Source organism: Choloepus didactylus, chromosome 21 (assembly GCF_015220235.1).
Source record: "Choloepus didactylus isolate mChoDid1 chromosome 21, mChoDid1.pri, whole genome shotgun sequence".
Classification (NCBI taxonomy): domain Eukaryota; kingdom Metazoa; phylum Chordata; class Mammalia; order Pilosa; family Megalonychidae; genus Choloepus; species Choloepus didactylus.
In genome coordinates this window covers 19,180,096-19,203,466 of record NC_051327.1, presented here as the reverse complement: position 1 = coordinate 19,203,466, position 23,371 = coordinate 19,180,096, and the positions used below count along the sequence as shown (strand labels likewise).

General features: G+C 54.9%; 2 protein-coding genes across 3 annotated transcripts; one reads left to right on the top strand and one right to left on the bottom strand.

Moving 5' to 3' along the window:
• Window positions 1-30: 30 nt before the first annotated feature.
• Window positions 31-10,913, bottom strand: ACTL6B (actin like 6B). Of its 2 annotated transcripts, XM_037814502.1 has the most exons (14): window positions 10,780-10,912; window positions 10,253-10,329; window positions 9,907-10,072; window positions 9,557-9,657; window positions 5,352-5,449; window positions 4,583-4,677; window positions 4,407-4,513; window positions 3,600-3,689; window positions 3,404-3,465; window positions 3,166-3,280; window positions 2,969-3,049; window positions 2,782-2,877; window positions 2,487-2,573; window positions 186-266 (listed from the first exon to the last, which is right to left on the bottom strand). In XM_037814502.1, exons 1-14 carry the CDS (start codon window positions 10,802-10,804, stop codon window positions 186-188), a joined length of 1,281 nt encoding a protein of 426 aa, XP_037670430.1. In that variant the 5' UTR covers window positions 10,805-10,912. The 2 variants fall into 2 exon arrangements, with proteins under 2 accessions (XP_037670431.1, XP_037670430.1); XM_037814503.1 differs by lacking the exon at window positions 2,969-3,049 and having other exon boundaries at window positions 31-266; window positions 10,780-10,913.
• A 7,043-nt stretch (window positions 10,914-17,956) lies between these two features.
• On the top strand, window positions 17,957-23,198 carry GNB2 (G protein subunit beta 2). Its single transcript, XM_037813917.1, has 10 exons — window positions 17,957-18,110; window positions 20,402-20,547; window positions 20,783-20,821; window positions 20,919-21,025; window positions 21,346-21,409; window positions 21,492-21,654; window positions 21,747-21,813; window positions 22,134-22,335; window positions 22,420-22,636; window positions 22,726-23,198. Exons 2-10 carry the CDS (start codon window positions 20,491-20,493, stop codon window positions 22,830-22,832), a joined length of 1,023 nt encoding a protein of 340 aa, XP_037669845.1. The 5' UTR covers window positions 17,957-18,110; window positions 20,402-20,490; the 3' UTR covers window positions 22,833-23,198.
• Window positions 23,199-23,371: the final 173 nt, after the last annotated feature.

The window sequence follows — 23,371 nt, the reverse complement described above, 5'->3', positions numbered from 1 at the left end:
TTTTTACTCCTTTCAACTCAGAAACATCACAATCGAAGAGGAAGAGAGAGGAAGAGAAGAGGGATGGCATGTGGACATGAGCATGAGGGGTTAGGGAGCTTCGATTTGAGCTCCTGGAGGCCGGGGGTGGGGGACCTTATCCCTCCCACCCACCCCCCACTGCGGACGGGCCTGTGGGGGGGCCCTTAGGGGCACTTCCGCTCCACGCACTGCTTCCCGCCCTCCTCATATTCCTGCTTGGAGATCCACATCTGCTGGAAAGTGCCCTGGGTGGAGGGGACAACTCGGTGACCAGGGAGGCCCTGGAGGGAGGGGGCGGCCTTCCCCACCCTCACACCCCCGCTGAGCCCGCTCAAACCCTCCACCGCCTCCAACCTGCCTCCCCAAGACTCCCCGCCCCTGTTCCCGGCCCCTCCTCCATATTCAGAAGGAGAATACCCCCCTTCAGAATGTTTGATCAGTCATTCATTCATTCAACAAATATTTATTGAGCCTCCACCTGCTTCTGGGCCCCGCAGTGTCCCTGAGCTGAGTGATGGAGCTTACAGCCGGGGACAGCCAAGCTGCACCCCAACACCTCGTCCCCTCACCTGCCTCCCCCATCGGGTCTCCCCTCTCCACCCCTGCTTAGGAACATGTCAAGTCTCCCTCATTCCCAAGAAGAGTCTTTCTCCACCCTGGCCATCCCGTCACCACCTAACTTCTGGCTTCACTCTGGCCCCCCACCCCCCCACCCCCCACCAGAGGGTCTCCTGCGCTGGGCATCTGGCTGCCCCTTCTCTTGGATGGTTGCTCAGCTTCTGCCTGATGGTTTGCATCCCTTTGTCCCTGGCTTCTGTCCCCATTTCTCTTTGGCTTACACAACACGCCTTCCTGGCCCATCTCATTCACTTCCTTGGCTTCAACTCATGAGCTCACCACATGCCCCCAGTCTTCTATTTCCAGGCCGGGTCTCTGCGTTGACTTCCAGACCCAAATACCCAACTGTGTCTTAGATGCCTCTCCCTAGGACCTCCAACTCAACATGTCCACCCTTGAATTGACACCCTGTGGCCATTTTGATCTTTCTCCCCTTCCATGCAGCAGGCACCAGCATTTGAAATGTGGCCACTGAGATGTACCCTCAGTGCAAAATACACACCAGATTTTGAAGACTAACTACTGAAAAAAGAATGCAAAATATCTCAGTAATAACTTTTTATATCCAACACACACCAAAGTAATAATATTTTGGATATATTGGATGGATTAAATAAAATGTATTGTTAAAAGTTCATTTCACATGTTTCTTTTTACCCTGTTTAAATGTGGCGACTAGAAAGTTTGAAATGGCGTATGTGGCTCCCCTGATGTTCCCACGATGTTTTCCTCCCCGTTTTAGCTCTTATATCCAAACAGTGTCCTCATTCTGTCAGCCATCCCTCCTGATAAGTTCCCAGTTCCACCCACACCTGTCTCCACCCCTCTGCTGTACCCCAGTTGGAGCCGAGACCCCAGTGGCCCCCTTCCTGCTTTCCATTCTGCTCTGCAGCCCCCGGTAAGCTTTTTTAAAAATTATTTTTTATTTTTTAAATTTAATTTAGTTTTTTATTTAAAAAATTTTTAAATTTATTTTTATATTTATTATTTTTTTTATTTTTTTTAAAAGCCCAGTGAGCTTTTTAAACCCAGATCCCACCACATCTCCCATTACCTTTGGGCCTGGCCTGAGCTCTTCCCACTGGCTCTGCACCCTCCCTTCCTCTTTGCTTCTTGAGTTCTTACTTAACCCCCTCAGCTGAAAGGCCGGCTCTCCTCCGAGGCCCTTCACGACCCCTGAACTAGATCAGGTCCCCTCCCTTGAAAGGACACCCCCACCCTTTGTGACAACTTCCTGTCTAGTTGTCTCACCCTCTAGATTGACCCACCTGCTGTCTCTTTGGGGGGACCCCTCTGTGCAACTGTCACCGGCCAGATCCGGTTTGCATCTCCAGCTCCCGGCTCGGCATCTTGCCTCTGTCCCCCCAGCACCCATTGCCCTCGAGGCAACCTCCCTGCCTCCCTTTTCCATTTGCCTCATTAGCGCCCACTCTCTGACTCCCAGACTACAGAAGGAGCCTCGTCCCGAGTTTCCCTGGTCCCCAGCGCACACCAGCCCCGAGTCTGAGGCCTGCGCAGGCTGATGTAGTCTTCCCCCAGCAAGCCTGTGGCCGCCGCCTTCCGTTGGCCTGGCCCTCGGGCGTCTCCCTCTGCTTTCCCAGCACAGCGGGTGTCTCTCCCAGGCACCCAAAGCTAGCAGCATGCTCCCACCCCAACCACCCTCTCCAGCTTCCTGTCCCCCTGCCCCCTGACTTGTGTCCCAACTGAAAATTCGTCCCTCTGGGGGCACCGACTGACCTTTCTCTAAACCAAATATTTGTTGAATGTAGGAAAGAGGGGGCAGGTGGGGCAGTGGGGAGCCGACCGGGTCTGCCCCTCCCCAGGGGGCCAGGCCCCTTTCCTCTCACCAGCGAGGCCAAGATGGAGCCCCCGATCCAGGGGCTGAACTTGCGTTCCATGGTGCTGTTGCTGGCAATGAGCTTCAGCCGCATGCTCTGCGGGGAGAGAGGGGCTGGGGGAAGCGGACACCTGGGTTCTGGGAAGGGACAGGGCTGGGGAGGGGACAGCTGGGAAGCCACGGGGGCAGGGGGTCTGCTCTGGTGGCTGGCACCCCTGACGTGTGGGAAGAGGGGGGAGGGCTCGGTCCTGCAGGACAGGGGCAGGCCCGGGGCCCAGGGCGGTGGGCCGGGGGTGGGATCCTACCGGCGGGGTCTTCTGGGAAAGCTCCCGGTTGAGCCTGTCAGTGAAGCCCTGAAGCAGTGTGTTCCCACCGGTGACAATGACGCTGCCGTACAGGCCCTGGGGAAGGGAGGGGGCAGGAGCACTCAGGGAGCAGTCCCTCCCACCCCCACTATCCCCCCCCCACCAGCGCCCCAGCCTCGGGCCTCACCGGCCGAATGTCGATGTCACACATGCCAATGCTGGTGGTCACCACGTGGCCCACCCCCAACATAGTGTTCCCGGACAGGCCCTGCGGAGAAAGGCCACCTGGGCGTGGGGCCCTCTGACCCATCTTCCCAGCCCCCACTACAGGCCTTCACCCCACTCCCCTCTTCCCCAGGATCCAGGGACTCCAGCCAGCCAGACCTTGACATTGGAGGGGTCAAACAGGCCCTCGGGGATGCGGAGCCGCTCAGCGCCATAGTCCGTGTTGTAACCATTGGGCATCTCGTAATGCACTGTGGGCATCTGTGCCGCCACCCTGCCCAGAAGCAGCGAGACTCTGCCTGGGGTGCTCGTGGAGGACCGGGTGGGGGGCCACAACCGAGCTGTCCCAGCACCAGGTACTGGCCTCTCCCCCGCCCTGGCCCTGGGCCCCACTCACTGCTCATCGTAGGGAGAGTCGGAGACCTGCAGCACGGAGGCCTGGAAATCCTGGATCACCTCCTGGGAACCCAGGGAGGAGGTGAGGGCACTGCCTCCCTCCTGAGCCCCTCCACCCCACCCCCACTCATGGCAGGTGACTAGGAGCTGGGGAGGGGCGGGGGACTGGGGGAGGGGGACCCTCTCCAGTGCCTCACATTGCACATGTAGTTATGCCAGGATTTGGAAACCTGGGGTAGCTTCTCCTTCTTCTTCCAGTTTGGGGGGGCACCCTCCCGTACAGGCTCCTGTGGGGGCACAACCAGTGAGCTCCCTGCCCCATCCCACACTCAACCAGCCTGCTCGGACCACATGCCTCATTCCCAGCCTCCGGCTGGCTCTGCGGCCAAGCAGCGCTGGGGTCTGTTGCATAGAAAATGTTTCTATCTTTTCCCTGGCAGAGAAGAAAGAACAGGGAGAGCTTGTCCCCTGTGTGCCACACGTGCCAGGGGCACCGCTGATCTGAAAGGCCCCAGTCAGGGAAGGCTGAGGGCCCAGGGGATGCAGTGGGAGCCCAGAGGCCCAAGGGGCCCCCACATGCTGAGCAGGGCCTCCCGTGGGGGTCCAGGGCAGACCCTTTACATGCAGTATCTCATGAACACTCACAACAGACCTGTCTGCTTTATCTCCACTTACAGGAGAGGAAACTGAGGCTCCGGGAGCCTGAACGTCAGGCTTTAGGTCACGCAGAGCTTAAAAGGCAGAGATGGCACCTGAACCCCAGTACCACCCCCCACGTCCCCACTGGACCCCACACATTGCACTACCAGCTGGCTGTGTGCCTTTGCCAAGTCCCTCAGCCTCTCCAAAGCTCTGCTTCCTCGACTGCAAAATGAGGAACCGGATCCGGGGTCCTCTGGGAGCCCTGCTGCCCTCTGCTCTGCTATCTGATGGGCCAGTGGTGGCCGGTTGTATGGTGCCCAGCACCCTGAGCTTGCAGCTCTGGGGCTCCCCAGAGGCCCCACCTTGGCTGCGATCATGTAAGGCGGTATGATGTCAATTGCCATTTCCTGAAAAAGCTCCCGGCACTGCATGGAGATGAAGTCCCCTGCCAGGGGGGACTTGACGATGCCTGGAAGGGGAGCAGGTGTCAGGGACTGACTCTCCCAAGCCCTCCCCCCGACCCCTGCCGAGGCCCCACCTTGCTGCAGGACGTAGCCATCATGCACTGGGATGGCCGTGGTGTGGGTGGCCCCACTGTCCAGCACGAGGCCCGTAGAGCGTCCGTTTGCGAAGCTGGCATTGGTCACGTAGGTCAAAGAGACAGTGGCAGCTAGAGAAGGGGCTGGGACCCAGGGCTGGCTTTGTCCCTCTCTGCTTCTCTGGGGCCCAGGCCCCAAGCCCAGTCTGCAGATCTTGCCTATGACCCGTCTCCTGGAGAAAGGCTCCCGAGACCCAGTCACTTCCTGTCTGAATGACAACTTCTCCCTCTAGTCCTGTCCTCTGAGCTCCTAGCCACTTTATTCTTGGGTCTAGGCCCTGTGGGATCCCTGCAGTTAGGGTCCATATTGCCTCAGTGCTGAACACAGGGTTCACTGCAAGGCAGATCCTTAAAGTTTCAAGTTTTTGTTGATGGGCTGTTTGGGAAAGAAACGCTTTAGTATCATACACCCATGCCCTCCCTCTCTCCAGACTCAGAACCTACTGCCTGCTTGGCCCAACCCTCTCTCTTCCTGGAGGTCTCACCTGGCTCAACCCGAGCCAAGAAATGGGAAAGGGGCTCCAATCTGGTCACCCCAGGGTCCAAGGCACTTAGCCCAGAGGCTTTCTGCACTGCTGAGGTTAGGGGAGGGGTCTGCCCACCCAGGAAACTGAGCTTCAGAGGATCAGGCCCAGCCCCAGCTCAGAGCACCGTGCACCCCACCCTGTCCTTCCTCCACCCAGACAGGGAAGCTCAACCCAGAGGATACGCGGTGAGCACAGCCGTCTTGCATAGGAAGAAGGCAGGAATGTTGTAGTGCTCGAACATCAGCTCTGTCAGCTTCTCCCGCTTGGCCCGTGTGTTCCACTGGGGAGAAAGTGCAGGAGGGGAGGATTCAGGAAGGAGAGAGGTACAGACCCAAGGACACACACACACACATACACACACATGACAGACTGGGGGACAGGGGTCAGGCCCCTTGATCCACACAGACCTTTAGAATGTGAGAACTGTGATGAATTTTAAAGGTCAGAGTCCAAACCTGGTTAAGGGAAACAAAGCTCAGAGAAGGAAAGTAACTTTCTCAAGATCACACAGAAAACTCTTCGCAGAGCTGGATCTAGAGTCACAGGTTCTTGTCCTCCCATCCTAATAGCTCCTTATTGTACGACACACACTTTAGCCTCCTCCTGCTCCCAGCCTTCTTCCCCATTCTAATCAACTAAGAAGCAAGAGGGATGGGGAAGAGGGATTCTGGGTAAAAAATGGTGGATTGAATACAAGCATTTAACCTTTTTTCCCTCCCAAGATCCCAGCAAAATTATGATAAAGGAGCAACTTTAAAAGTCAAGCCCACAAATGGCCAAGTAGCACCTGAAAAGGTGCTCCACATCATTAGCCATTAGGGAAACGCAAATCAAAACCACAATGAGATACCACTTCACAACCATCAGAATGGTGATAAAAACAAACAAAATAAGTATTGGTGAGGATGTGGAGAAATGGGAATTGTCGTAAGTTGCTGGTGAGAATGTAAAATGGATCAACTGCTGTGGATGAGTAGAAAAATGGGGATAAAAACTAAAGAACAAATGGGGTGGGATGGGGGGATGATTTGGGTGTTCTTTTGTCACTTTCATTTTTTATTCTTGCTCTGGTTCTTTCTGATGTAAGGAAAATGTTCAGAGATAGATTGTGGTGATGAACGCATAACTATGTTATCATACTGTGGACAGTGGATTGTATACCATGGATGATTGTATGCTATGTGAATGTATTTCAATAAAACTGAATTTAATAAAAAAAAAAAAAGTAAACACAGAGTTACCATATGACCCCATAATTTCTCTCCTAGGTATATACCCAAAAGAATTGAAAACAGGGACTCAAACAGGTACTTGCTCAGGAATGTCCTTAGCAGTGTTATTCACATGAGCCAAAAGGTGGAAACAACCCAAATGTCCATCAAATGGATAAACAAAAGAGTGCATACCCATACAATAGGATATTATTCAGTGATAAAAGAGAATGAAGTACTCATACATACTACAATGTGAAAAGAACCCTGAAAACATTCAGATGTAGACACAAAAGGTCACATATTATGTGTTCCCAATTATATGAAATATCTAGAATAGGTAAATCCACAAAGATGGAACACAAATTAGTGGTTCCAAGAAGCTGGGGTTGGGGAAATGCTATCTACTTAGCGAGTATGGGGTTTCTGTTGGGGATGATAAATATGTTTTGTAACTGATAGAGGGTGATGGTTGCACAATATTGTGAATACATTAAATGTTACTTAACTAGTCACTTCAAAATGGCTCATTTGACATTATGTGGATTTCATCTCAATAATAATAATAATTATAAAAGAAAAACTCTCAAGGTTGGGAATAATAAGAAATGAGAAAATAGCAACAAAATTTTGAAAGTTGGAAAGCAGATAGGTGAATGGTAATAGACTTAGACTCAGGAAAGCTGACTCCTAAGCTTGTAGTGGAAAAAGCCAGAAACAACTCTGTTTTAAACTGCAGAGTCCTCAAAGGGCTCATAAATTGGTAGTTTCAGGTTTGTCTGGATGTAGAAGTGAAGGGAAAGCTAATATAAGATTGTTTAAAGTTATTCAAGTAACAGATCCCAACACTTTCTCTCCAACTTCTTATCATTGGGCTTTTGCCCTACCTGGACCTCAGCAGAAGACTGGAGGTTTATTCTCTGGAGAGAATAAAACAAAGAGTCTCTGAACTGTTGGAACACTTGTCACAGTTGGAAGTGAGGACACTGTACTTTAAACAGGAAAATTAAGTCACACTGTGCATACTGAATGCTGAGAACCCCAGCCCTGTTCCCTCACTTGGCTCCCAGAAAGGGGCTGGCCAAGCCTCTCTTCAGCCTGGAAGTCTTCTCTGTGGGATCAGACCAAAGATCCAAAAATGCTGATATCAGAGGCAGCCAAACAAATGGCCCCATCAGATCACTCCTATAGGAAAGATTACAGTCAACAATCCCTATCCATGCCTCACAGCTTCTAATAAGCTTTTTATTCTTCCCACACTTAAACATAAGCAAATAACCAAGGATTCCCAGAAAATTGAGCTAAGCCTCTAAAATGAAATAGAGACAAAAAATAGTGGTGGGTACTGAAACAAAACAACAATGAGACTATACACGGAGACAAAAACTGCCTCCCCACCCTCCAAAAAATACAAACCAACCAGTAATATCTTAGTGAGATAAAAGATTATATTGAATGTATGAAACAAGAATAAAAAGTAACATTTTGGGAAAAAGAAATAGTCCTTAGAAATTAAAAATACAAGAGCAGAAATGAAAAACTCAGAGGAAGAGTTGGAATTGAGAGGTAATTCCCTGGAAACTAGAGCAAAAAGATAAAAAGATGGAAAACAGAAGAGAAAAGAAAAGGAAATTAGAGAACCAATTCAGGTGGCATAAAATCCAAATAACAGAATTTCCCAAGGAGCATACAGAGGAAATTGAGAGAACTACATCATCAAATAAATAATTCAAAATATCTTTGCTACACTGAAAGACCTGGGTCTCCAGATCGCAGGGACATACTGAGTGCCTACAGCAATGGATGAAAATAGACCAATATAAAAACACATCATTGTGAAATTACAGAACACTGAGGACAAAGTAAAGATTCTATAAATTTTCAGAAAGAAAAACAACCACATCAAGTGATCAGGAATCAAATGGCTTCAGCCTTCTTAATGATGACAACAGAAGCTGGAAGACAATGAAGAAGTGCCTTCAGGATTCTGAAGAAAAATAATTTCCAATCTGGAGTTTTATACCTAGCCAAGCTATCAGTCTAAGGTCAGACATGCAAGATCTTAAAAATTTTACTTCCTATGACCTTTTTAAGGAAGTTACTCAAGTTACTGGGCCCCTAAACTGGGAATTAGGTGGCTGTGGGAATCTGTGAGAAGGGTCCCTGGGACTTGGGCAGCTGAAACAAGGAAGTAAATCAAAAGGATTCATGAGATACAGGAAACAGAGCTTCTAACATAGGAGAGAAGGAAAAGGATTCCCTAAGATGATGGTGAAGGGAGATGTCAGGTGTAGAGGGCAGATAGTCTAAAGCGGAGAAGGTCAGTGGGCTCCTGGAGTGATTTTTTCAAGAAAATGAAATTGATAGCATACCTAAAGGAATCAGTATTTTGAGAGAAGATGTAGTAACTGGTGGATAATTGAAGGTCACATTATTGATAAACAGAAAACTAAGCAAAGTAAAAACCAAGCAAATATCTGTTTAAGGAAGAACAAAAAGTTGTGCAGGAAAAGAAATGTAATCATAGTTTGTTGCCTGGCTCAGCCTTCATTAGCATACATAGAAATAAGGGAGTAAACACTGAATACTGATCTTTGAAGAAAACAAATTAAAATGCAACTATACTTAAAGGTGGGGAATGAGGAATGTATGCAGTGTGAACTAGAGGAGGAAATCAAACTAAATGCTCATTTTCTATAGTGGGAAGTCCATAGATAATGCCTAAAAATAAAAAATCTACAAGCAGCAATCTAAGCATGATATTTAGAGACATGGAAGGAAACACCCCCCAAAAATTTAGCTAAAAGAGATAAAAGCAGTTGCCTCTGGGAAGGGGGACTTGAAAGGAGGGGGGTAGAAATGGCAGTTTTTTTTTCTTAAAACACCCTATAAAGCAAATTGACTCTTTATGTACATATTGGGGGTGTGGGGGTGGTAAAAGGGCATGTTTAAGATGGATTGGGGGAAGAGCGAGTGGATAGAGGAGGAGAAAGAGGGAGGGGTGGAGACTAAGCCAGGAAGGAAAGGAAGTGGTTGACTAGCTGAGAAGTTGGAAGGAAAATCTGACAAGGGAGGAGGCAGTATGACTGATGATAGAGGCAGGAGGTGAAGGGTGACTGGCGGAAATGAAGTGCCTGGGCCCCAGGGCTGGGCTAGGGGCTGGACGAGGCACTCACCGGGGCCTCGGACATGAGCACCGGGTGCAGGTTTGGCTCGGACTTGACGTGTTTGCTGTAGGTGTGGTCCAGGATGGCGCGGAAGCACTCCCAGTCCTCAACTGGGGCCAGGAGGCCGACGTGGAGAGATGTGGGTGGGCAGGCAGGGGTCAGGAACAGGAAGGAAGGAGGAAGGAAGGAGGCCAAGTCCAGGGGAGGGGAAGTGAGGCCTGCACCTGCAGAAACGCCCCCCTCCCAGGAATCCGGTGGGCCCCTGGGTTGGGAAGCTGTAAGGAGGACTCCGTGTGTGTTAGGTCATGGGGAGTGGGCTCCGGGTCTGTGTCAGGAGGCAGTGGGTAGGAGCCCCTTACTCATGCCGTTCTTGAGGGGTGACATGACCTCCGCTCCATCCCGGGGCACGTGCAGGGCGTTGGTGTCGATGTGGAAGATCTTCCCTTTCTTCTCTTTCTCCCCCTCCAGCTCCAGCCCGCCCCCCTCCTCCGCGGCCAGCAGCCCCACCGTGGTGGGGAAGTCAGCCTGAGGGGGGAGGAGGGGCAGGGAGAGGGATCACACTCGTGCCCCCCGTGCAGCCCCACCCAGGGGGTTCTCCAACATTCCCGCTCAGCAGAGGCTGGGCTGTGAGAGCCCTAGGTTCCCGGAAAGTTTGGAGGGGAGTCCGGAGCCCCTGGGATTTGGGGAGAGGGCTGGAAGGCTCACCTTGGGGCAGTCCTCCCCAGCGTACCCAGCGCGGACTGAGAAGGAGCCAATGTCAAAGACCAGCGCCCCCACCTCATCTGTGCGGGGAGACACATTTGTCAGGTTCCCTCCCTCAAACTCTCTCCCCCGGGACAGCTGGGAGAGGAGGGCGGGACAGAGCCACGGTCTCGCCACCTTCAGCGCCCCCCGGGGCAGGTGGGAGCTAGGCCTGGAGTCCGGGGTGCTGGCAGCGGGTGTCAACCCAGACAGAGTCCCGTCTCGCCGAGTGGCCTTGGTCAGGCCACTCTCCTTGGAGGGAAACGAGGGGGCCGGGGTCCCGGCGGCGGTGGGTTGAATGGTGGAGAGGTTGGACTCGCTGCCCGCGAGGCGTCCCGGGAGGACAGAAGGCAGAGGTGGCGCGGGACCCAAGCCCCGGACTGTGCCCGCTCGAGCGCCAAGTTGACAGGCCTCGGGGTGCCCGGAGCTGGGGTCGCACGGGTTCGGGGCCCAGGGCTCCGGCTCCAGCAGGAAGCCCGAGGCTCGCTCACCTCCGCCGTAGACGCCCCCGCTCATAGTGCCCTCTCCGCGCGGCTGGCGGCCCGTGGGCGGCGGCGGGATCAGCACCGAGGCGGCCGGACAGCTCCCGGGATCCCGGGCGGGGCGGGGCGCGCGGCGGCCAATCGGGAGGCCGGATCCCCCGCCCCCAACGGCGCTGCCGATTGGCTGCGAGGCGAGACAATAACCGGCCGGGGGACGCTGCTTTAAAGGGGCAGAAGCCTCAACAGCGGGCGGCGGAGAGAGGGTGAGGAGATGGCCGGGACGTAGGGACCGGCCCTGCGAGATAGGTAGACAGAGAGGACGCGTAGGAAAGGGAAGGACTCCTCGTTCATCCAGAGACCAGGACTCCGCACCATGTCTGGCGGGGTCCCTGCTCCCTTGCTGTTTAAATGGGGTCGGGGAGGAAGGCGCCACAGTCCGGGAGAGTCGTCAATCCCCAAGCTCTAGAACGTGGTGCTGCAAAGCCTGGGCTCGAGAGAAATCGCCGGGAGAGGGAGGAGAGGGGAGAAGCCAAGAGAGAGGTCCTGGAGGGGGTGTGTCCATCGTCTCTGCTTCTTTCCACTCATGTCCTTCTGATGGCCCCTTTTTCTCCCCCGTCCCCTAGTGCCTGGACCTCACATATACACACGTGTACACATGCTCACACATAGGCGCTCAGCTTCCTTTCGCTGTCCCCGTCTGTTCATCCCCTTGTTCTGCTCAGGAGGCATTTCTCAAGCAGGTTTTCTGATAGGGAGCTTCTTGGCTCGCCTGGGCTTGGGGCAAGACACCACCTCCACAGCGGTATTCAAAGTAATGGTGAAGGAGTGGCTCTTACATCCTGTGTTAGCCAAGAGCCTCTTGTATAACATTGTGTAGGTGTGCACCTGTGTGTACTTGTTTTATGTGTGCCTGTGTGCGCACGTGTATATCTCTGTGTACATATGTGTGTGTGTATGTAAATGTGTATTGGGGGGACTCCCACCTGCTTGTTTGGAGGTTGGAGGTGGGGGTTTTAAGACCAGAGATGGCAGACGAAGAGCGTACTGCACGAGTACAGTCACAGCGTCCCTGAAGGTTCTCTGACGCCCACCCTGGAAGAAGCTCCTCCCTTCCCCAGCCAAAGGATAGATGGTCTGAGCTGTCTCACTGGTTCCCCCACTGGCGACAGAGCATCTGACCTGCCTGGGGTTGGTCCCAAGTCCAGGACTGGCTCCCCAAGCTGGCGGGATCCAAGCACAGTGGGAAGGTGTGATGTAGGAAGCTGGGAGATTAAGTCTCTCCCGAGTGACCCCACATCAGTCACTGACCTCTGTATAAATTGAGGCCTAGATGAATTGGATGAACCACTTAACCTCTTGGAGCCTGCATCTTTTCATCTTCCAAAGTGTTGAGGTGAGGACTGAAGGAATCCTGGAGGGGAAAGTGATTCCATTCACAGCCTGTGCTTGTCCTTTTGTTATTTAAATGATGTAATCTTCAGTTCCCAGAACTGATATTCACCTTTCAATTCCCACTACCCCCTGGGGCAGACATCTCAGAGTCAAAAAGTGCCCCAGTTGGATCAGGTGTATAGGGAGTCATTGGGAAAGTTAGAGGGTTGGACATGGATCAGTTTCCCATTACATGGGATCTTGGGATTTTGTTTGAAATGAATTGATGAATGACTCAATTCCATTCCTATCAGAACAAGATTTTACAGGGGTTTCCCCAGATAGCAGCAGAGCCCTGTCTTGGCTCATGCGGCCCACTGAGGGTAGGGCCAGGACAGAGCCCAGATCTCCTGTTGGCCACTTGAGAGATGAACTTGTTTCACAACAGCTCCATCTTCCTCTCCAAGCTTCACTGTCCTCATCTGTAGAATGGCTAGTTGTCGGGACTTAGCCTGAGACCAGAAACAAGTTCCTGGCAAAGAGCTGGGCACTGGGACTACTCAGTAGTCATTGGGTCTTCAGATGTCCTTGGGAAGTTTTTGAGACTTTAATGTTATTATGCATAAGTCAGAATTCTGTAGTTCATCTGTTAATGAGAAGTGAATTTTCTTTTCAAGGTTGGTGGAAAAGCTACAATCTGCTATCTACAGGGCTGGACTTGGTTTACCTCCCAAGCTACTATGGCCAATTTTCATTGGTCATGGGATCTGACATGAGAGTCCACTGTATTATGGGGGTGGTTAAAGTGAAGGTAGCTAATATATTTCATTTGCCCATTCATTGACTCACGAGACTTCTTTTTATACCTACCAGGGTGCCAGGCACAGTACTAGGCAGGGATTACTAAGGTGTGTAAGACGTATCTCCACTCTCAAGGAAGTTTGGTGCAGTGTGGAGCTGGAGCTCAGACCTGCATGAAAGTGGGGTGCAACATAGACCCAGAAGAGGGAGGGACTACCTGTCTTGGAGAGCCCAGGAAGGCTTCTAGAAGGGAACTTGGAGCTGAATCATGACGGATGAATAGGAGTTCACTGATGAACATGATTAGAAAGGTTTTCCCCACAGAGAGCAGCATGCGTGCAAAGCTCTAGAGACACAAAAATAGTTTGGGGACGTGTGGGAATAGTTAGGAGCTCAATCTAGAAGGAGGACTAGACGAGCTGTCGGCAGAGGTCAGTGTCATTGCAGGCTGAGATTAGAGAAATTGTCAAAGACCAGCTCTTTCATATCTGTAACTATTTTTATTTAGCAGACACAAAGCATCTCCTATGTGCCTTACAATTATTAAGTCATTTAATTTATTCCCATTTTGCAGATGGGGAAACAGAGGCACAGAGGTTAAGTGACTGGCCAAGGCCACTCAACTGGTGACAGAGGTGGTATCTGACTGAACATACGAAAAATGCTGCTCCTGGGGCAAATGTTATTGCTCTCACTCTTTCCACAAATGTCCCCTAGGTGTCTGTCAGGCAATGGGAATAAAGTATAATCCGACTCTCCTGGAGTTTAATGTCTATCCAGGAGGGTGGGTGCTTAAACAATTAATTCAATAAAGACCTCTGGTCTTGCACGCTCACATTCAGGATGGGCAAACCTAAGCACCTGATAATGACATCCAAAGAGGTAGGAGCAGGCCTCTCAGACTCCATACCTTGGAAATGAGTTGGCATCTTCTGGGGGTCTGTTCATCGCTTGCTGAGCTGTCACCCAGAATTCTGCCGGATAAAAAGTGTGCTTTGGCTTCGCAGAGAGCCTCTGGCTCAGTGCAGGTGGCAAATCCCCAAAAATAAGCCAAGTCCAGAGAAGGCTACCAGAGGAACAGAGCCAGTCTTGCAGTGGCTTAATAATTATAAGGCGCATAGGAGATGTTTTGTGTCTGCTAAATAAAAATGGAGTTACAGACATGAAAGAGCTAGTCTTTGACAATTTGTCTAGTCTCAGCCTCCAATGACACTGGCCTCTGCCAACAGCTCATGTCTAGTCTCCCTTCTAGATTGAGCTCCTAATTATTCCCACACGTGCCCAAACTATTTTTGTGTCTCTAGAGCTTTGCACGCATGCTGCTGTCTGTGGGGAACACCTTTCCAATTGTGTTCATCAGTGAACTCCTATTCATCCTTCATGATTCAGCTCAAACTTCAACAGCATGGTCCCGGAGGGCTTCAAGGAGAGGCAATATTTAGACTGAGCCCAAGAAAATGACCTGAATTTTTCCAGATGACATGGAAGTGTGGTTGGAGTGGAGGTAGAAGGCATTCTGAGGTGGAGGGGACAAGACCTAGCCTGAGAGTCATGCAACGAAGTTTGGCCCTTCTCTTGGAATTTCTGGGGAACTACTGCATGGTTTCGAACAAGAAAGTTATATGATCCAATTTGCATTTTAGAAAGATATCTCTGGCAGCTATTTGGAAGGTCGATTAGGGAGGGACTATCCTAGCGGCCAGGAAATAGGCAAAAACTAGGTAACAGCAATTGGCAAGTAGCAGAAAGGTTCGGTTTAAATATCTGGTCAACTTCTGAACAGAAATTTGTGTTGCCTTTAAACAGGAAAGAACTTGTGCTCTCCATCCCCCCTTTCCCAGTGGATGAGATTCAGATATGGTGGTGGAAGCTGCCTGGGCCACCCTGGACCCAGAGATGGAAGCTACGTGCTGAGGATGGCAGAGATGGCCCCACTGTTCTAGAGTGGCTACCTTGGGGTTTGTTGCCTAGGCCACTGTATTTTTGGGCCTCTTTGTTTTAGAAGCTCAGACTATATCCAACTAGTTGATCATCCTTTGTATATGGGAAACAGGAGAGGAGGAAGATCCTGGATGGATGGTGGTGCTCTTAACTGGGCCAAGAGATTTGGGAAGGAGCAGGGTGGGGCAGGGTGCAGTGCAGTGAAAGATGATTAGTTCTGAGTATGTTGAGTGTGGGATGCCTGTGACCACGGTTGTGTTGTAAATGTTTTAGCAACCAGCTCTGGGGCAGTGGAGGAGAGGAAAGAGCCCTGATCTGATCTCCATTTTGAAAATACTCCTCCCATGGCTGATTTCAAGTTCCCTACATTCAACGTGACATTATTGAACAAGGAGTTGGGAAGAGAGGTGTACAGTGTATGAGCTGGCACAAGCTGACTCCAGCACATCCAAATGGAGATATTCGGTCTGCAGTTGGACACACACCAAGTCCGCACCTGGGCAGGGACAGCTGGGCTGGAGATGGAGATCTGAGAGTTGTGAGCAATTAGGGGGTACAGTCACCTTAGTGGATGAAGTCACCCACGAATAACCCAGAGAGTGAGAAGAGAAAGAGGTTGAAGAAGTCAAGATCATGGGAATTTTTACAGGGTGCCCTGAGGAGGAGAAGGTCAAGGAGAAGACTGAGAAAGAGCAGTAAGAGGAAGGAGGAAGTGTCCCAGGACCCATCAGAGCAAGTTCTTCTGCCTTCTCAGGGAAGTTGGTCAACCGTTGGCCATCTCTTACCTCTCTGTATCCTGCGTATCTGTATCCTGCATATCTCTCCCTCTTCTTCTCGTTGGCATCTTAACAAGATCTAGGAGATCCCATCGAAAAACAAATACCTTGACTTGTCATTCTCCTCCCACTGCTGTGCCATCTTTCTACACCCCCCTCCAAGCCAAGATTCCCAATGGCTTGGCCACTTTGGTTGTCTCCATTGCCTCTTTTCTCCTGCACCCTCAGCCCACTGAGAGCAGACTCCTAACCCTACCAGCCACTGAAAATGCTCCTGGCAAAGGCACCCGCCAGTGGCCTCTTCGTCATTCAATCCTACGCACACTTCTCAGTCCAGTCTTGCTTCATCCCTCTGCAGCATCCAAAACAGTTTACCATTGCCTTTTGGGAACATGTTTTTCTTTTGGCTTCCAGAACTCCACATTCTCCTGATTTTCTTCTTAGCTCTCTGGCTTCTCCTTTGGCAGCTCATTCTCCGCTGCCTGACCTCTAAATGTTGGAGTTCCTCAGGGCTTGGTCGTAGGCCATCTTGTCTCTTTCCTGAACCTCTTTATGACTTCATCTGCTCTAATAGGCCACTCATTCCCAAGGCGCTATTCCAACCCAGACTCCACTGCCGAGTCCCAGACCTGCTTTTACAGCTGCCAAGTGAACACATCTCCTTGTGGTCTTGCAGGCACCTCGAACCTAACATGTCCCAACCTAAAACTCTTGATCTTCCTTCCTAAATGTGCCCCCTCTGAGGCAAGGGCCCTGCTCTCAGTAAATGGCACTTCCAAGTAACACACTAATTGTTATTTGAAGGACTATCTACCGTCTGTCTCTTGTCTGGATTGTAAGCTCCTTGCAGGCAGCAGATAGTGCACACGCTGTACACAGTCAGACCCTCCAGGCCTAATACACTGCTTGATACATAGCTGGGGCTTGAGATTTATTGAATGAGTTAAAACAGGGAAGCATATTAGCACAGAAGCCAACGTGAGAGGAAGCAGTGACAGATGCCCTGGAGAGATTAAAAAGATTGAGTTCTAGTCCTAGGCTGCTAGTTTTCTGAGTGACTTTAGGCAAGTGCTTTTCCTATCTGTAAACTGAGGAAATTGAAATCCATTATCTATGAGGTCTCTTCCAAATTCTCACAGCCGATTGACGTGTATCATCACCTACTAATGTGTTATTGAATTGGTAGGTGCACATAAATGGAATTTATGCCTAATAAAGTATGTGACCGTTTTTCCTAAAAAAAAAAAAAATTGTGCTTTGAGAAATGATTTGTAATGCCCTTGACAGAAGCTAAACGAACAATGTCGGTTTGGATACTTTTACTTTCAAATTGCACAAGGACTCAAAGGTTATTCGTTGAACTTTCCAAAACATTTTCACAATCCACAAGTATCTCGTAGCAGTCCAAGAGACTTGGGGGGAGGGGGGAGCCACCCACACCCTCCTTTTACAGGAGCGGAAACTGAGGCCTATGCTTCCATTCTCATCCCGGTACAAGGATGGTCCACAGGAGAGTTTTCACCAAGATGCTGGTATTGGTATAACTGCACGGGAAAGTCGTATCTCAGCTCTGCAGCCCTCAGTCTCTGTTTCCATTACCGTAAAATGGGGATAATGCTAGTACTTAACCTCAAAGGATTGTGAGGACTAAATCAGCAAAGAACTCGATAAATATGAGTTGTTATGTCAGGGTCATGCGGCCCTGTAAAGGGCTCTTCAAAAGCCCCCTGGGCAGCGCGCGGGGAGCTGCCCCAGCAATACGCGTCTCACGGCGTTCCCAGAGGACCGCACAGGTCCCCCTGCGCTGCAGCTCAGGGACTCCGGGAATCGACGCCCTTTCCCTCGGCCGCCTGGTGGCGGGCCCGGCCCTGCCCGGGACCAGAGCTCTCCGACTCCGCCCCCTGAGGAGGGGCGGGGCCACATCAAGGCGCGGGGCGTGGTCAAACCGAGAACTGGGGCGTCGAGCTCCCCTTCCCCAGTCTGGAGCCGCCTAATCCGGGAGGGGGGTGGTGGTGGGAGATCTATCACGTGACCACCGAGCTGGTTCACCCTCCCCTGTGACGGTACCACCTCTGCCAGTCCCTGGGGGAGGGAAATATCTTGCTCTTTTTCGGGAAGCAAACCATTTATTTTGGTCCGCTTTGCGTCGAAATAGCGTGGAGTAAAATCTTTGTTGGGGCTGAGTCAACCCTCGCACTGAAGCGGTATTTCCTCTTCTGACCTCCCCACACTCAGGAGTTGGTCTCGCCCAGCCGGACCCTGGGCGCGGCGGCGACGGCCGCGTCACCAGCGGGCGGGATCCCTCCGCTCTGGGGAGCGCAGCGCCGAGAGGCCGAGTCGGGGTGACTGAAGAAATCCATCCGCGTCGCCGCCGCTGCCGCCTCCGTCGCGGAGGAAGACAGGCCCTCCCGCGCTCCTCTAGCGACCCCTCCGCAGAGTCCACCGCCACAGGTACCTCCGCTGACAAAAGGAGTGTTCGTCCCCCCAGCCCCGAATTCCTTCGGCGGGTCCCTCTCTTCCTTCCCTCTTCACGGTCTGGCCTCTTGGGAGCGGACGTAACTCTCCAAACCTGACCTCCCTTCCCCCGGCCCCGTTGCTCCCAAACCCGGAAGGGGATCTAGGGGGGTGGACGCGGGACCCCCAATAATGCACGCGTTCCCTGCACCAGCGACGGCATTTTGCCGGACCCCAGGCCCTGTCTCAGCCCCGCCTGCCTCTTGCTCCCGCAGAAGTTGGGGGGCTAAATTCGGGGCTTCCTCTAGGCCCCGTCCCGCCCCCTTGCCTCACCACCGCCACCCTCCCGCCTGTTCCTGGCCAGCACCCCCGTGTCCTCCCGTCTCGCACCTCCACCGCTAGTAGCCTTGCAAAACCCCACAATCCTCGAGGAGGCAAGCCCGGCGGCGAGGCCACTCTTCGCTTCGTCCCCACCCCACCCCCGGTTGGGGCTCTGCCCGCGGTTTCTGGCCCCACTGCCCCCGGCCCTCCGAGACCTCGGCACCCCGTCCCCTCCATAAGTCCAAGCCTCGAGCCTGGCTCCGCGGCGCCCCCGCCCAGCTTTCTTTTAAGCAAAATGGAGGTCGTGCGGGCCGGAGGGCCGGGCCCACTGCGCTTGGCGGCGCGGCCCCGGCCCGCGCCTTCCAGCTGCCAGTTTCGGGGACCCTTGCCTGTCCCCTCCCCTCCGCCTGCCAGACCTGCGGAGGCGGCGGACACCTCGTTTCTCCTTGGGGCCCCGGCTGCTGTCTCCCTTAATCCGGGGGGCTGCTGAGGGAACCTGGACGGTGATGGAGGCCGAGGGCCGGGCTCATCGCCCCCGCCCCCAGCGGCTTCCTCGGGGCCTGCTGCCTTCTGCCCCCGACCGCTGGCGCTGCCGCCGGCTCTGGGCTGCTGGCTGCTGGGTGGAAGGGGCTGTATCCGGAACTGGGTGGGGGGGTGGGGTCGTCGCCCCTCTTTTTCTCTTGGGGGAGGGGCATCGCCTGGCCCTGGCGTAGAAAGCTGAAGTTAGCGAGGGGAAATGTCAGTGGGGAAGAGGAACGCCCAGGGCCTGGGGGAAGTGGGAGCTGGGTGGGGGATCGTGGGTCGGCAGGGTGCAGGGTGCAGGGCCGGATCACACAGGTGTCCACCGAGGGAGGGGGGCAGGACTCCGGGTCCTGGAGCGGAGCCAGCCCGGCCCCGGGGCCCCAGCGCAGAGCCTCGCTGCCTGGGCTCCTGGGGTGCCGAGGGCGCCGGGGACGGGCCGCCTGGGGCCGTCCGCCCGCCGCCGCTGGCGCCTGGGAGAGAGCAGCGCTGCGCCTCGGGGCCGGGGACATTTCTTCGGAGCCCTAATTACTCGAGAGCGGCTCCCATGGGCCGTCTGCGGGCGCGGCGGGGCGGGCGGCTTCGGCGCCGCGAGGGAGAGGCGGCGAGGGGCTGCCTTCCCCGCCACCCTCGTCCCCTCCCGCCGCCGACGGCTAATGGGTCGCAGCCGGCCCGGAGATTATCCGGGGTGAGCCGTCCCGAACCTATTAGTACCCAATCGGCTTTTCCCAAATCCTGTAAACAGCCACCCTGGCCGGTTCTGGGGAGGGGCGGGAGCCTAGGCCCGGCGGGGGCGATGGGGCCGGGGGTGGGGTCACCCACCCTACAGGTCTCTGCCGTGGATGCGGTTGCCTTGGCAACCGAGGCTAGGGTGGGGGCACTTCACCAATGAGGTGCTCTCAGTCCGGGTGACGGTTGCCTAGGCAACCCCACGAACAGCCCAGCTTCTCCCTCTGGGCTCTCCCCCCACCCCGCGTCAAAGCTGGTGGTGGTGGGGGTGTGTGCGTGGAGGGTGGGCGGCGTGTGGGGGTGAATTTAAAGAGGCACCGCCCCTTTTAGAATTAGGTGCCGGGAGGGCGGTGCCTGTGCCGGCTGGGGCGGACGCCAGGTCTGTTTTCGAAGGGACTCCCCACCCCACCCCCCAGCCCAGTTCCTGCCGCGGGCGTCCCGCCCGGCTGCTGTCCGAGGGAGGGGTTTCCCCTGCGCTTCCTCTTGCACTTCCCGCTCCGTTTCCGGGGGGCGGGAGGACGATTGGGGAAGTCTGCGATTCCTGGGCAATATCCCTCCTGTGCCAGAGACCCGGGTTCTGCCCCGGGCTCCGCGGCCACCGCGGCCGTCCCCCCCCACCTCCCGCCTGTGCCTACCCCTCCCGGGCCGCGCGTCAACCCCGCCTTTCCCCCTTCTTCCCCGGCGGCCTTGGGGCCTGACGTCAGCCCTGCATCCCCCAGGCCTCGGGCCAGCGGCGAGGAGCTGCCTCCCCCAGCCCCCGTCCCGCGGCCCCAAGCCGCCCCCAACCCCGCCCCACGGGCCCGGCGCCATGAGTGAGCTGGAGCAACTGAGACAGGAGGCTGAGCAGCTCCGGAACCAGATCCGGGTGAGGGCCTGGTTGGCCTGGCTGGGAAGCTGGGGCCTGGGTGCACTGCTGCCCAGGGCCCTGGAGTGGGCCCGGGAGGGGTTTCTTTTGCAGGGGGGAGGAGGTACCCTAATCTCTCAGTGTCTCCTCTGTACTTGCCTGTCTCCTCTGTCCTTGCCTCTCCCTCCTCCCCTCCCTCCTGTTTTCTCCTTTCCTCTGCCCTCTTATGGGCTCACGGGCTCACTGTCTCTTACAGGATGCCCGAAAAGCATGTGGGGATTCAACACTGACCCAGGTGAGCAGCCAGGGCTGGATGGGGGTAGAGGATGGAGCCCTGATCCTTGGTGCCCTGCTCTCTGACCCTGCCTGAGCTCATGCTGCCTCCACCTCAGATCACAGCTGGGCTGGACCCAGTGGGGAGAATCCAGATGAGGACTCGGAGGACCCTCCGTGGACACCTGGCAAAAATCTATGCCATGCACTGGGGGACCGATTCCAGGTGTGTGCGGCCTTGGGCTGGGCTGTGTGCCAAGGGGACACTCTGTTCAGGTGCTCGTGGGCTGGTTTCCTGGCAGGTAGAGTGGGGGGGAAGGGGAGTCTGGCGAGTCCTCAGGGACATACAGGATGCCCACGGAGCTGGAGTACACTTGGGAGGACTGTGACTCCCAATACCCCCGTGGGAGCTGGGAAAACAAGGGCCCTCCCAAAGGGAACTCATCTCAGAGGCTCTCCCACCAGAAGGCAGAGGGAGGGTGTCCTGCCTCCAGAGCAGGGCTCACGCCGGGACCCTGCTCCCTCTTTCCTGTCACTCTCCGACAGGCTGCTGGTCAGCGCCTCCCAGGACGGGAAGCTCATCATCTGGGACAGCTACACCACCAACAAGGTAGAGGCTGGGCCTGGGCCAGGGACGGGCCAGGCTGCGGGGCCTGGGCCGGCTCTGACCCTGGGCCCCCCACTCCTCCTAGGTCCACGCCATCCCTCTGCGCTCCTCCTGGGTCATGACCTGTGCCTACGCACCCTCAGGGAACTTTGTGGCCTGTGGGGGGTTGGACAACATCTGCTCCATCTACAGCCTCAAGACCCGTGAGGGCAACGTCAGGGTCAGCAGAGAGCTGCCTGGCCACACTGGTGAGAGGGCCCAGCCTGGCGGGCGCTGCTGCGGGGAGCGTGATGGGTGGTGCAGCCCTGCTGCGACCTGGCTGACCCGCCCCTTTCCCCAGGTTACCTGTCGTGCTGCCGCTTCTTGGATGACAACCAAATCATCACCAGCTCGGGCGATACCACTTGGTGAGACCCTGCCAGGCTGGGGAGTTGGGGCTCACCCACACTTCCTGCCTCAGGGACCGCGGACTTTGGGTCTTAGCCAGGGCACAGTTCTCGTTCTGAGCACCTTTCCTCCCTCTTATGGGGGGCATGACGGGGGGTGGGGGAGAGATGCCCACTCCTTCCCCCCAAGACTCTCTGACCTGGGGTGAGAGCAGGTGTCTGTGATCTCGTGGCTCTGGGGGCCCTTCCTTCTGTCGGGGTCCAGTGGTGGGGGTCAGGGGGCAGGCAGTCTGTCCTTTAACTCATCTCTAATCTTTCTCTCCTTCCTGTCCCCTCTCCAGTGCCCTGTGGGACATCGAGACAGGCCAGCAGACCGTGGGTTTTGCGGGACACAGTGGGGACGTGATGTCCCTGTCCCTGGCCCCCGATGGCCGCACCTTTGTGTCGGGTGCCTGTGATGCCTCCATCAAGCTGTGGGACGTGCGGGATTCCATGTGCCGACAGACCTTCATCGGCCACGAGTCCGACATCAACGCTGTGGCTGTAAGGCCTGGGGTGGGACTGCCCTCGCCCTGTTCCCCGCGCCCTGTCCCCCTCCCTCTGTTCACTGGGTCCTGTGTCCTGCAGTTCTTCCCCAACGGCTACGCCTTCACCACGGGCTCTGACGACGCCACGTGCCGCCTTTTTGACCTGCGAGCGGACCAGGAGCTCCTTATGTACTCCCACGACAACATCATCTGTGGCATCACCTCTGTGGCCTTCTCACGCAGCGGCCGGCTGCTGCTCGCTGGCTACGATGACTTCAACTGCAACATCTGGGACGCCATGAAGGGCGACCGTGCCGGTGGGTGGGGGCTGGGGGGCCTGGGGGGCAGCAGGCGGGGCCATCTGACCAGATAAGTTCTCATGGCCCCCTCTCCCCCTCCCTCCCAGGTGTCCTTGCTGGCCACGACAACCGCGTGAGCTGCCTGGGGGTCACTGATGATGGAATGGCCGTGGCCACAGGCTCCTGGGACTCCTTCCTCAAGATCTGGAACTAACTGCCCCAACCCCAACCGGGCCCAGGCTGGGAGGGCCCTGCCCACGCCCACACTACAGGCCGGGAGCCCTGGGGCTGGGTGCACCCTGAGCCTCCCTCCCCGGGCCATGGGGCCTCGGGTCCCTGCTCCCCCCTCCCCCAGGCTTGGTTCCTCCCGGGGCCCCGCTGTGGAGATGAAGATGGAATGGGATGGGAAGGCAGCGGCAGAAAGCCCTCTCCCCTCGCTGCCTGGTGTCGGGCCTCATCCCTCTGGAGGCCAGAGGCAGGCGGTGGAAACTCCCAGGGGCTGGCTTTTTTAAAACTGGTTTAATTTTAATTTTTATTATATTTTCAGTTTTTCCATAAAGGAACCAATTCCAACTCTGTACCTGGTCTCCACCTTTGTTTATGCTTGTGTCTTCCTGCTCCAGCTCTTTGCACCTGGGCAGGCAGGCTGGGGCGGGTGAGGGTGATGAGGGCTGGTAACCCGCAGCCAGGTGTAAACCCAGCCCTCTGGGGCTCACCTGGCCAGGCTGCCCCCTGCCCACAGCTCTTAGTGCC

Bases quoted from the DNA above. Each gene is read 5' to 3' on its own strand.
- ACTL6B (XM_037814502.1), bottom strand. From the start codon at position 10,804: ATGAGCGGGGGCGTCTACGGCGGAG. The intron at 3,281-3,403 runs GTGAGTGGGGCC...GCTTCTGGGCAG, and splicing joins GACTCTCCCTACGATGAGCA to GGTGGCGGCACAGATGCCCA. The intron at 3,050-3,165 runs GTCTGGCTGGCT...CTTTCTCCGCAG, and splicing joins TTGACCCCTCCAATGTCAAG to GGCCTGTCCGGGAACACTAT.
- GNB2 (XM_037813917.1), top strand. From the start codon at position 20,491: ATGAGTGAGCTGGAGCAACTGAGACAGGAGGCTGAGCAGCTCCGGAAC. The intron at 21,026-21,345 runs GTGTGTGCGGCC...ACTCTCCGACAG, and splicing joins CACTGGGGGACCGATTCCAG to GCTGCTGGTCAGCGCCTCCC. The intron at 22,637-22,725 runs GTGGGTGGGGGC...CCTCCCTCCCAG, and splicing joins CATGAAGGGCGACCGTGCCG to GTGTCCTTGCTGGCCACGAC.